Source organism: Balaenoptera physalus (assembly GCF_965194825.1).
Source record: "Balaenoptera physalus genome assembly, chromosome: 19".
Lineage (NCBI taxonomy): Eukaryota > Metazoa > Chordata > Mammalia > Artiodactyla > Balaenopteridae > Balaenoptera > Balaenoptera physalus.
Genome location: NC_138900.1, coordinates 17,171,123 through 17,183,390, shown reverse-complemented (window position 1 = coordinate 17,183,390; position 12,268 = coordinate 17,171,123). Strand labels below are relative to the sequence as shown.

The window sequence follows — 12,268 nt, the reverse complement described above, 5'->3', positions numbered from 1 at the left end:
CACTGTGCTTCTGCCTGCCACCCCCAATCAGAGGGGAGGGATCAGAACAGCAAGAGTTATTTTTTGCAGGGGAATTTCACAGCCTAGGAGGTGCTGGCACAAAGGCCCAGATCACAAAGGTATCTGGTGTTCCTGGCTTGGTGTCCCTGGCTTGCTCTCCCTCTGCCCTGGGCCAGCCCCACCCTTGGTTCTTCTCGCCTGGCAAGGCTGCAGTGGGGAGATTCTGGAACTTTACCCCACCTAGAACTGGAGGTCAGGACCTGAGGAGCAACCCTCAGCCAAAAGTCTCCCACCCTGGTCTTGATGGAGCCTCCCCACCCCCTCCTCTCCATTTAGCAGACAAGCCCCCTGCCATTGCCTGGCAGGATTCCAGATCCACCTGAAACCAGCTGCATGACCCTAGGCAAGGGAGTGGCCCTCTCAGCCTCAGTTTCCCTGTCTGTAAAATGTGGATTAATAATAGAAGTGCAATAAATGTTTAGGGAGGTAGAAGTGAATCCAGCATACCAGAAGGGCTCTGTGCTTGGTGGTTATTTATTCATTTGACGAATATTTATTGAGCACCTACAATGTGACAGGCACAGTGGAAGGTGCTGGAGACGCAGTGGTGCACAGAACAGACAGTGTCCTCACCCTGGGGGAGCTTGTTTTCCAGGGTTGGAGGGACAAGCAGTGAATGGAGAAAAACTATATAAAGAAGAGTATAATGTCAGGTAGTGACAACTGCTGTAGAAAAAAAAAAACTAGTAAAGGAGGTCAAGTAAGGGACTGCGGAGGCAGTTTGTCCTGAGTGGACAGAGGGCCTGATGAAGGTGACATTAGAGCTGACAGTTGCCGGAGGAGAGGAAGTGAGCCCTTTGGTTACCTAAGGGAAGAGTGGCCCAAGCAGAGGTGAGCAAGGGTGAAGGCTCTGAGGTGGGAATGATATTGGTGTATTGGGAACAGCAGGGGCCTGGACAGCAGCGGGGAGTGGCCAGGAGAGGGGAGTAGAAGATGACCTCAGAGACAAAGAGGGTAGTGGGGTCTTGAAGGGCCTTCCTCTTGAAACATGGCACCTCAAATCCCCAGAGCCGACTTTCTGGTTTGGATCCAGGGTGCCCATCCTGCTTGAGAGGGGTCTGGAGTATTATGGGTAGCCCTAGCCTGACACCCCCCCATGCCCACTTGGGTTCCCACACAGTGACCTCTAGGCCGGAGTGCCAGGGGTCTGAGGGGGCGGTCACTTGGAGGTCCCAGCCAAGTTCCCCTCGAGATCCCATGGGGATGACCTCCATAATTTGAAGTCCGAAGCCCTGCCCTCAAACCGCTCTCCAAACCCTCTTGTAACTCTGAGGGTGACCTCTCGCAGACTCCAACACTGGGGCTCCCCGGAGTCTGGAGGGGTCGGACAACCAGACCACGCGCCCCACGCCCGAAGCCGCGGTCCCTGCGCCACCGGGAGAGGCCGGTGCAGCGGGTGACTCCCGGGCCGCTGCGGCAAAGGCTGGGCAGCCGCGCCCTCCCCCCGCGGTGATTCATCCCGCCCCCTGCCTCTCCCTCCTCCCTCCCTTGGCCGCCGCCGCCGCCGCTGCAGTGCGCAGGAGACCGCGGCCCGCGCCCAGGCGCGCCCGAGCTGGAGCGGGGCCGGGGTCCGCGCACCTGGCGAATGTGTTCGGCTGCGCGCGCCAGCGCAACAGCCCGAGGAGCGGCCGCCGCCCGCGCGGCGGCGGGGATGCCCGGACACCGGGCTCCGGGGCTGGGCCCCCGGCGGTAACCGGAGCGGGGGGGCCGCGCCCCCCCTCCTCCCCCCCTCGCCGGTCCCAGAGCCGCAGCTGCTGCGCCCGCGCGCTCCCGGGGACATTCTGACCGCCGCCGGGTCCCGCCGCCTCTCGCCCCGCTGTTAATACCGGCGGCCCGGGAGGGGGGCGCAGCGTGCGCAGCGCAGCCATGGGGAAGCTGCTGGCCTTCGTGGTCGGCGCGGCACTGGGTGAGTGCACTGGGGGCGCGCGTGGCGGGGGGCACAGCCGGAGCACTGGCCGGGCGGCGGGATTCGCGCGCTGGACTCCCGGCCGCGGGCGAGGGCCGCCCTCACCCCATCCCCCGGCCCGGCTAAGTCCTCTTCAGAAGTTGTGCGCGCGGGCAGCGGGGTTCCGGAGGGCGCGGAGGTGCGGGTGGGCGCGAGCGGGCGGGGGCCGGGCTGGCATAGGTTGGTGGCTGCGGGCGCCCAGCCGGGGGCGAGGAAACGCGGAGTCAGCTGCTCCTGGAGCCCCGCAGGCTGCAATGTGACACCCACAGCCGCGGGAGGTGGGGGTTGGGGCAGGGGTGGAGGCGGCGCCCGGAGATTGGGACGGAGAGACGGAGAGACTGGGAGAGATGGAGACGGAAGGAAGGGGCGAGAGACACAGAAGAACTCCTGAGCGCTCCGCTGGGAGACTGGGGAGATGGAAGTAAGGGGGGAGCCAAGAGAGAGGGATGCAGAGTGTGCCTGAGAGAGAGATTGAGGAGAGAGAGTTAAGAATCTGAGCGGTGGAGAGAGGAAAAACTTGAGCGAGGCAGAAAGAGATGGAGACACAGGTAGACACAGAAAGAGATGGAGTTTAAAAAGGACAGGGAGAGGTGGAGTGAGAGAGCGAGAGGCCGGGAGAGCGTGTCTGAGCCTGGGAAAAGGACACAAAGTGGTGGGACCTTTAGAGAGACCCCCTAAGAGAGAGAAAGAGGGGGAGACAAAGACAGAGGCGCTCAGGGAGATGGAAAGAGACAGCAGAGGAGGAGGGCAGAAAACCCCAAGATTAACTGCGTAAAGAATCAGGGACAAAGGAAAAGCCCCGGAGCTGGAGAGACATAGCATTAGCTAGTGAGCAGGAAGGAGGTGGCAGGTAAGAATGTGGAGGAGGGACTCAAAGGGACTGAAATCCGGTGAGGGTGAAAAGGCCCTGGGGCAGGAAAGCGCTCAGAGAGTTTTGAGAAGCTAGTAGGAGGTGGGATTGGTTTCAGGAAGTGAGGAGCCTGGGAGCAGAGGGGGCTGAGGCAGAAGTTGGGGGCGGGAGTGGACGACAGGAACTTATGGGACTGGGGAGCAGGGCTGGAGTGTGGGTTTGCCCTGGTTCCCGTGCCCACCTCCTTCTCAAGCCTTGCCTTCTCCCAACCCATTTCTCTGGGGCTGGCTGGTCTTAACAGAGCAATAATGGTAGAACTGACACTGCCACCTTGAACTTCTAACACAGCTGGAAATCTGGTCCCACCACCTACACGCTGCAGTATTTTGGGCAAGTGGCCTTCTGAAGAAGGGGTACTTGGGTAGCAAAGACTCTGAGCTACTGACCACAGTAACAGCCCTGTTGATTGGGGGTGTCCTGTGTGCCAGGCCCCTTGCGACCTTACCTACCCTAAAGAATCTGCCCAGCAACCTCCAGAAGCAAAGACGATCGATTCCCTCACCATTCACAGAGGGAAACCGAGGCTCAGAGAGGATGAGGGACTTGCCCAGGGCACGTAGCAGGTGGCAGGGCCAGGCTCAGCATCTGGTTCTGGCCATTCCTGATCATTATTGAGGGAAAACAGATGGTTTCCGAGGGGCCCGAGAACTAACAGCCAGCGAGCCTGGCATTGCCAAGGGTGATGGGTGCCCTGGCTCGACCTGAGCCTGCTGTCCCCGCAGTGTCCTCAGCCTGGGGAGGCTGTGTGGAGGTGGACTCAGAGACCGAGGCCGTGTACGGGATGACCTTCAAAATTCTGTGCATCTCCTGCAAGCGCCGCAGCGAGACCACTGCCGAGACCTTCACGGAGTGGACCTTCCGCCAGAAGGGCACAGAGGAGTTTGTCAAGGTGTGTGGGAGCCTGGCAGGGTTGTGGAGGGTGGGCGTCTGTGTGGGAGTTGGCGGGGGCAGGGTTCCGGTAGGGGTTGGTTGGTTGTTTGCAATAATGTGCTATTACTGATGACCTGGATCCAAATTCCAGCTCCACCATGACCGACTGGTGACCTTGGGCAAGTCATTGAGCCTCTCTGAACCTCCGTTTCCGCCTCTGTAAAGATGGGGGGCAGGTGGTCTCTAGCTCTGAGGTTTGCATGAGGATTGATTGAGTTCCTGCACCTGGCACATGGTTGGCACAAAATCAATGTCATTGCCATTATTTAGTACGAGCAAAAATGTCTCAGATGGTCGTCATAGAAGGAAACAGAACTTTTTTGATCTCCTCTTCGCTGTGTATTTTGAATTACATACGAGGGGGCGCCATAAACTTTGAGGGCCTGCTGGAGAATTGGGGTCTACAGCAGCCGGCATCAGGCTGCCTCTCTCCCTGCCTGGGGAGCGTGTCTGGGGGCCGGGGAAGAATGGTAGAGAATGCAGGCCAGGAAAGCCGCATGGGGGCTCGGGAGGATAGCTGAGGAACGCGTGTGTCAGCATGTGTGTGTGTCAGGGCCCGGGACAGAATAGAGGTCTTGGTGGGGGACGTGGCCCAGCGGTGACCCCGCCCCCCCTGCCCCCAGATCCTGCGCTATGAGAACGAGGTGCTGCAGCTGGAGGAGGATGAGCGCTTTGAGGGCCGCGTGGTGTGGAATGGCAGCCGGGGCACCAAGGACCTGCAGGACCTGTCCATCTTCATCACCAACGTCACCTACAACCACTCGGGCGACTATGAGTGCCACGTGTACCGCCTGCTCTTCTTCGACAACTACGAGCACAACACCAGCGTCGTCAAAAAGATCCACCTTGAGGTGGTGAACAAAGGTGAGTCCGGCCCACGGGCAGCCAGATGGAGGGACAGATGGCGAGTAGGGGACGGGTTGGCTCCGCGCCTGGGCAGCGGGGGCGGGGAGCAGCACCTCCTTCCTGGAGTCCAGCTCCGGCCTCCATTTCCCTTCAGCCACGGGGAGGTCACAGCGGGCCTGTCCCGTGGAAGTGCTGGATGCATAACTCAGCTCTGCCAGCTGCGCTGTGTGACCTCCAGGCGGGTGCCTCCCTGTCTCTGAGCCGAAGGATCGTCCTGTAGCAAACAGGATGATAATAGTATCTGCCTCTCCTGGTGTTGCTGGAACCATTCTTATGTCCCAGGGAGGTGGTGAGGATTGAGCGAGATGCTGGGTGTCCGTTGCTGGCGTGTCTGTCACAGCAGGGCCTCAGCACACGGGGACAATGGTGGTGGTGCGTCTGATTGTCAAGTAGCCTCAGCCCTGCCTCCCTCTGTCACGTGGGGCAGGAGATAGGAGAGTGTCACCTAGAGCAGTGCTCCTCGTATTTTACTGTGTGCACGAACCACTTGGCAGTCTTGCTGATGTGTCAATCCTGACTTACCAGATCTGGGTTGGGCCCAGGATTTCATCTCCAATAAGCTCTCAGGCGAGGCCAAGGCTGCAGGTCTGGGCCCACACCGAGCAGCAAAGATCTAAGGTGTTGTTGAACCATTTCATCATTTTGGCTTCAGCTGCCTTGAACCCCCTTCCTGAGCTATCTTCTGATTGGGTGTAAATTGGAATTTTCCAGGGCCCTGTGGCCCATTGGCTTAGAGAGTCAGGGAGGTATCCCAGACCTTGGGCCACCAAAGAGCAGGGCAAGTGAGTCCCGAGGGGCCTGCAGTGCACACACATCATCACGGGCAACGTGCATTGGCCCACCCTTCCCTGAGAGGGGTGCTGGTTTCAGCGCCTTACGTGGAGTCCATCATTGAATCCTCCCACCCACCCTGTGGGTAGAGGCTCTTCCTATCTCCATTTTACAGATGGGGAAATCGAGGCTCAGGGAGGTAAGATTACATGGCCAAGGTTGCAGAGCTGGGACCTGGATCTGAACCCAGCCAAGCCCGTGTGACTGTTGTTTCTGTTCTTGGCATGATTCACTATACTCTGTCAGCCAGAGCCTGTGGATTTCTTTTGATAATTAGCATTTTTAAGTGTATTATCAAAGTGATCCAGCAGAATTCAATTCAGGAGACATGTCTGAGCGACTCTTTGGCATAGGTCACTATGCTGGGTGGGCAGTCGCCCATGGATGTAGATGATGGAGCCCTGCCCGCGTGAGTTGGAGGGACAGCTGTAACACAGACACCCCAAATACTGTGGCTTAACAAAATCTCTGTCAGTCCTGTCTCTCAAATCTGTGTTGAGGTGAAGGGTCAGGCGGTGGGGAGGCTCCACGATGCCCTTCAGGCACCCAGGTTCTTTCCACCTTGCGGCTCAGCCCTTGCTCACAATGCCGTCCTCACCTGCACGGTGGAGGCTGGGCTCACGCACACCCGTGACCTAGTAGAGTCTCTGTTTTTTAACGTTATCCACCACATTATACTGCCTCCCAGAGCCTGTGTTCTTTTTTTTAAAAAAAAAAAATTATTTATTTATTTGGCTGTGCTGGGTCTTAGTTGTGGCACGTGAGATCTTCGTTGCTGCGTGCAGGATCTTCGTTGCGGCATGTGGGTTCTTTTTTTTTAGTTGCAGCATGTGGGCTCTTAGTTGTGGCATGAGGGATCTAGTTCCCTGACCAGGGATGGAACCTGGGCCCCCTGCATTGGGAGCACAGAGTCTTAACCACTGGACCACCAGGGAAGTCCCCCAGAGCCTGTGTTCTTATATTTACGTCATGTAGAACTCTTTCTTTTATCTTCCCAGAGCCTGTATTTTCTGCATCCTCCACCATACCCCAGTATTTTTTTATCCACCACATTATGGTACTGCTTTTTTAACATTACTCACTGTAGTGTAGTATTTTATATTATATTATATGCTATACTGTTTCACATTACCAAACGTATAACTTTTTATCATAATCCATCATACCAGAGTATTTTTAATGTTATCAACCATATTATCACATTTTTATCGTTAGCCACCATGCTATAGTATTCTAAAATATTATCAATCATATTGTAGTATTTAAAATTTTTACTTGGTATATATTCATCATCACCAATCATACTGTAGTATTTTTTTTAAAGAAGATTTTGTTTTATATATCACTAGGCATGAATTTGTCATTAGTTATTACGGCCGCCAAAAAATATGGAACACTTCATGAATTTGCGTGTCATCCTTGCACAGGGGCCATGCTAATCTTCTCTGTGTCATTCCAGTTTTAGTACATGTACTGCCAAAGTGACAACATACTGTAGCATTGATATATTTTTTTTAAGTGTATTTTATTTTATAAATTTATTTATTTATTTATTTTTGGCTGCGTTGGGTCTTCATTGCCGTGCACGGGCTTCCTCTAGTTGTGGCGGGCAGGGGCTACTCTTTGTTGTGGTGCACGGGCTTCTCATTGCAGTGGCTTCTCTTGCTGCGGAGCACGGGCTCTAGGCGCACGGGTTTCAGTAGTTGTGGCACGTGGGCTCAGTAGTTGTGGCTCGTGGGCTCTAGAGCGCAGGCTCAGTAGTTGTGGCGCACGGGCTTAGCTGCTCCGCAGCATGCGGGATCTTCTTGGACCAGGGCTCGAACCCGTGTCCCCTGCATTGGCAGGCGGATTCTTAACCACTGCGCCACCAGGAAAGCCCCGGCGTTGCTATTTTGAACATTACATGTCACTCTACAGTATTTCTTTCATTCCCCATGATACTATTGCATTGTTAGCATCACTGGCCTTGCTATATTCTTTTTTATTGTAATCCACCGTCTTACTGCAGTTTCAACATTACCCATCAGTCTGTATTGCCTCCTGGTAATGCTCCCTCAGCAATGAACTGAGTCATTTCCAAATGAGGGGCAGTGGGCGCTGGTGGTGAGACCTTCACTGACCTGGCAGGGGTGCAGAAGATGGTAGGAAGCACCTGGGGGTCCCCCACCAGGGATGGGGCTGGCAGTTGGGGACAAGCGGGCTAATTCTATTTGGTCACACCCAGTATGAAGGGAGCAGGTGTTGAGGTGAAGCAGTCGCTGAGGCTGGCGAGACATCCGACCTGCAAAGGTGCAGGCTGGGCTTCAGATCTGGGGGCTGCCTGTGTGGGCAGGCAGGGGAAGCTCTCAGAAGATTGGGGGTTTTTGAAGAAATCAGAGGTCTCCCTAGAGAAGGTGGCTCTGCCCCTCAGTGTGACCCCTCTGCCTCAGTTCCTCATCTGTAAAGTGGAGGAGTCCCACCTCCTGAGATGTCTGTGTGGGTCCATGGAGACTGCACTGGACATATCCCAGCCATTTCCAAGTCTCTCTTTGGCTGGGGAAGCTTTCCAGAGCAGATAAGAGCTCGGACCCTACAGTCGGTTACACTTAGGGTTGAATCCTGGCTCTGAGTGCAGTCCTGGCTGTGCATCCTTGCCCAGCACTTTGCCCTCTCTGGGCCTCAGTGACCTTGTCCTGCAAATGGGCTACAGAGCCATACCTGTCACTGTCCTAATCTGATTGGGAGAGCAGGAGATACCAGATTACCTAAATCCGTTTGGGCATTGAGTTCCAGGGGCAGGGGTGAGAATTCCGATGATTGAGCTTTATCCAACATATATTCAACTCAGTGTGCTTCCGGAGGTCAGCTGACGTGGGAATCCTGGACTGTCTCTATCCTTGGGGTTGTTTCAAAGAGTCAGAGAGATGCTCAGATAAAGAATTTAGCACAGAGCCTGGCTGAGAGCATGCGTTCACTGCATGGGACGCATTCGTGGTATCTTTGGAGTGAAAGAACGAACAAACAAACAGTTGAGGTGTGGAACCCTGTCCCCAGCTCCTCCTGCAGGGAAGCAGGGGAGAAGCATCCAGCCCTGCACCCCCCTTCCCTGTGGTCCAGAAAGCACTGGTGCCATCTGCACTGGGTGTAGCAGCAGAAAGTGCCCACTCCCAGGGGAGGAAGACCACGTGGGAACAGTGGGGAAAACGAGATCCTGATCATCCAGAAGGAGGGGGCCAGGGATACGGAGTGGACACCTGTGAAATCCGGCCGAGGACGCCACAGTGGCCTTCCGCTCTGGTCCCCTGGCTGAACGCGCTCCCTTTACAGTTTAAATTTAGGCTCAATGAAAGGAAGCTGGTGTTGGCAAGAGCCAGGGCTGCGGAAAGGATAGAGGGTTTCCAGAAAACGTCAGCGAATAGCCAACACTTAACACAGTGCTGACTGTGGGCACATCCACGCATGTTACAGATGTTAACTCGTTTTCTCTTCCCAGCAACCCTGTGAGAAGGCATGAGTATTATCATCCTTATTTTACAGAAGGAGAATAGAGGCCCAGAGAGGTGGAGTCTTTTGCCTGAGGTCACACAGCTAGTAAGAGGCAGAGATAATTGAACTCTGACAGTCTGGTCTCAGAGCCCCTGCTCTTAACTACTGTGCTATACTGCCCCAATAATAACAGTAATAATATTAATAATAGTAAACATGTATCAAATGCTATGTATATGTCAAGTACTATTCTAAGGATTTTTAGAGCTTGTTTAATTCTCACAACACTCCCATGAAAGAGATATTGTGATTATCAACTTTTTTTTAAATCATTTTTTGTTGTTGTTATTTTTATTTGGGGATTTTATTTTATTTATTTATTTTTGGCTGCGTGGGGTCTTCGTTGCTGCGTGCAGGCTTGCTCTAGTTGCGGCAAGTGGGGGCTACTCTTCGTTGCAGTGTGTGGACTTCTCGTTGCAGTGGCTTCTCTTATTGTGGAGCACAGGCTCTAGGCGCACGGGCTTCAGTAGTTGTGGCTCGCGGGCTCTAGATTGCAGACTCAGTAGTTGTGGCACGTGGGCTTAGTTGCTCCGCGTCATGTGGGATCTTCCTGCAGCAGGGATCGAACCCGTGTCCCCTGTATTGGCAGGCGGATTCTTAATGACTGCACCACCAGGGAAGCCCTCCACTTTTTATAGATGGGGAAACTGAGACCCAGAGAGGTTGAGTCACTTACCCAAGGTCACACAGCTGGCAAGTGGTAGAGCCAGGATTTGAACCTTAGTCTTCTCCTTGTAGAGCTACAGCTCTTGGGCACCTACAACCACCTGAATGACACAGAGGCACCCTCTAGTTACACAGGGAGGCAGGTTGAGGGCGATCCCGAAGCCCGTCCAAGGCTGGTTATTGAGAATCACAGTAACAACGATGACTCTAGGGAAGCAGCCTGGCCTCATTTGCAGACCAGGACCAGGGAGGTCAAGCCACTTGCCCAAGCTTGCACAGCAAGCTCAAGGCACACTCAGGCTGCCACCTGACCCTGCCTGGCCCCTGCAGCCAACAGAGACATGGCGTCCATCGTGTCTGAGATCATGATGTACTTGCTCATCGTGGTGTTGACCATATGGCTCGTGGCAGAGATGGTTTACTGCTACAAGAAGATCGCCACTGCCACGGAGGCTGCTGCACAAGAGAACGCGTGAGTGGGGTCGCTGAGGAGGGGGAGAGGCGGCCCAGGACAGCCAGCGCTTCCCAGAGGGGAGCATGAGCTGAACGGGGAGGTGGGCAGGGGAGCAGCCCAGGGCGCCATCTGCCAGTCCTCCCCAGAGGGGACCATTTGGTGTCAGAGATGGGATGAGGTCGCAGCCTCTCCCCGCTCAGACTCTCAGCCCCCACTTCTGTCAGGACCCAGGGTTCAGGCCCAGCATCCTCTGCCCCAAAGATACAGGACTCCAGGCCCTAGCCCTTTTTCCCCCCAGGACCCAGGAATCTGAACCCCCCCAGTCCCTGCTCCCTCAGACTCAGACTCCAGGCCCTCAACCCCTTTCCCCGCTAGAACCCAGGAGTCTAACCCCCCAGATACCTCCTCCCTCACATTCAGGACTCCAAGCCCCAGCCTGGGCGTCTTTTGGATCCCTGGGATCCAGCCAGCCAGCCCCCTCTTCTCTCCGACTGGAGCCCTATGCACCTGGGACAGAGACCTCAACCCTCTTTGGCCTCCGGGGGGTGGGCCAGACTGACGGCGGGGTTGCTGTACCCCTGACCTTTGCCCCCACAGCTCGGAATACCTGGCCATCACCTCAGAAAGCAAAGAGAACTGTACGGGCGTCCAGGTGGCCGAATAGCCCCGGTAAGGTGGCTGGGCGGGCAGGGGCTGGAGGGCCTGGGAGGTGTCAGCCATTAGGTGCCTGATGCCCTGTCTCTCCCTCACCTTTAGGCCCTGGGCTCCGCCTCAAGGAAGAGCCAGCCCTAATGGGGAACATCCGGGCACAGCCTGCCCCCAATGGGGGTTGGCCATTCCTGGGCCTCCACAAGCCTCAAAGTCCTGCCAACGGAGCCTCCAGGGTGGGAGGGGGCAGGGGGCTTGGCTCACACCCCTAATCCAGCCTTCTTCCTCCTGCCCCATCACCCGCCCGTGCCGTGCATGATGGGTAAAGCAATACTGCCGCTGCCCCCATCCCTGCTTCTGCTGCCTGTTTGGGAGGGGGGCGGTGAGGTGGGGGCAGCGGCTCCGCACCCCTCTTTCTTGCTGATTTGCACACATTGGCCGCTTTGGACACGCACTACTGGGGCCCAGCCCCTGTCTGCCCCCTCCCCGCCTGGTGAGGGTTATGATGGGCTGGAACAGCTTGGGGCAGGGGGTTCTGGAACCCACTCTGACCCCCAGTGACATTTCCCCTCCTGCTTCCTCTGGCTGGACCTGGGGTCTCCTCTCCCTGTGATGCACTCTCGCCCCAGCCCAACCCGCCCTCTCTCACCAGCCTTGGATTGTGGCCACTTCGAAAGGGGCCCATTCAGCCTCGTCTCTCTTTACACAAGTAGTTTTGTTCATGAAATAAAGATTCTTGGACTTGATTCATAGTCTCTCTCGTGAGCCCAGTCACCTTCTACACCCCCTCCAGATCCAGGAGCCTCAGTGTTCCTGGGGACCCGCCCTCCAGGGCAGGCAGCAGGGCCTCTCCACACACATTCGGGGATAAGCTGGTGGCAGTGTCTCAGGCTCAGCGCCTGCCTGAAGGCTCAGCGGGTGCAGCCACTTGATACTGGATTAACGTGTTGGGGTCTGGGAGTCATTAGCTCAGCGGGGACCAAGAGTTTCGAGGGAGCCAGCAGGAGCCAAGGAAGCAGACTGGTAGCCGGTGTCAGGGGGGCGTGATGAGGGAAGGAGAGAGAGGGCCATGAATAGAGAGAGAGGAGGAGAGGCTAGGGGCCGGGCAGTGCCAAGGCTGCACCAGTGTGGCCCCCTGTGGGAGGCTGTGGCTCTGAGTGCAGGGGGTGCGAGGGGTGAGCGGGTGGGGCCGATTGTACGGGGACGGCGCATCTAGGGTGAGCAGCTGTGGTCTGACTGTGTCTGAGGGCATATGGCTGTCCACAGGCAGGTGTCTGCTGGTGATCCTTGTGTGTCTGGGTGTTTATCTGGCCCTGGGGTCTGACGTGGATGACTTGGCTGCTGGCCAAGAGTGTCTGATGCGGGACAGTGTGTATCTGCCTCTGGACACTTC

General features: G+C 56.1%; 1 protein-coding gene across 1 annotated transcript; it reads left to right on the top strand.

Moving 5' to 3' along the window:
- Positions 1-1,552: 1,552 nt before the first annotated feature.
- SCN1B (sodium voltage-gated channel beta subunit 1) lies at positions 1,553-11,621 on the top strand. The gene is made up of 6 exons (XM_082438935.1): positions 1,553-1,966; positions 3,638-3,804; positions 4,469-4,709; positions 10,104-10,245; positions 10,825-10,896; positions 10,984-11,621. Exons 1-5 carry the CDS (start codon positions 1,927-1,929, stop codon positions 10,889-10,891), a joined length of 657 nt encoding a protein of 218 aa, XP_082295061.1. The 5' UTR covers positions 1,553-1,926; the 3' UTR covers positions 10,892-10,896; positions 10,984-11,621.
- The last annotated feature ends 647 nt before the right edge of the window (positions 11,622-12,268 follow it).

What these genes read in the sequence shown, in the direction of transcription:
- SCN1B (XM_082438935.1), top strand. Translation starts at nt 1,927, where the DNA reads ATGGGGAAGCTGCTGGCCTTCGTGGTCGGCGCGGCACTGG. An exon ending in GCACAGAGGAGTTTGTCAAG is followed by an intron (nt 3,805 to 4,468) that starts GTGTGTGGGAGC and finishes CCCTGCCCCCAG; the next exon opens with ATCCTGCGCTATGAGAACGA. An exon ending in CCTTGAGGTGGTGAACAAAG is followed by an intron (nt 4,710 to 10,103) that starts GTGAGTCCGGCC and finishes TGGCCCCTGCAG; the next exon opens with CCAACAGAGACATGGCGTCC.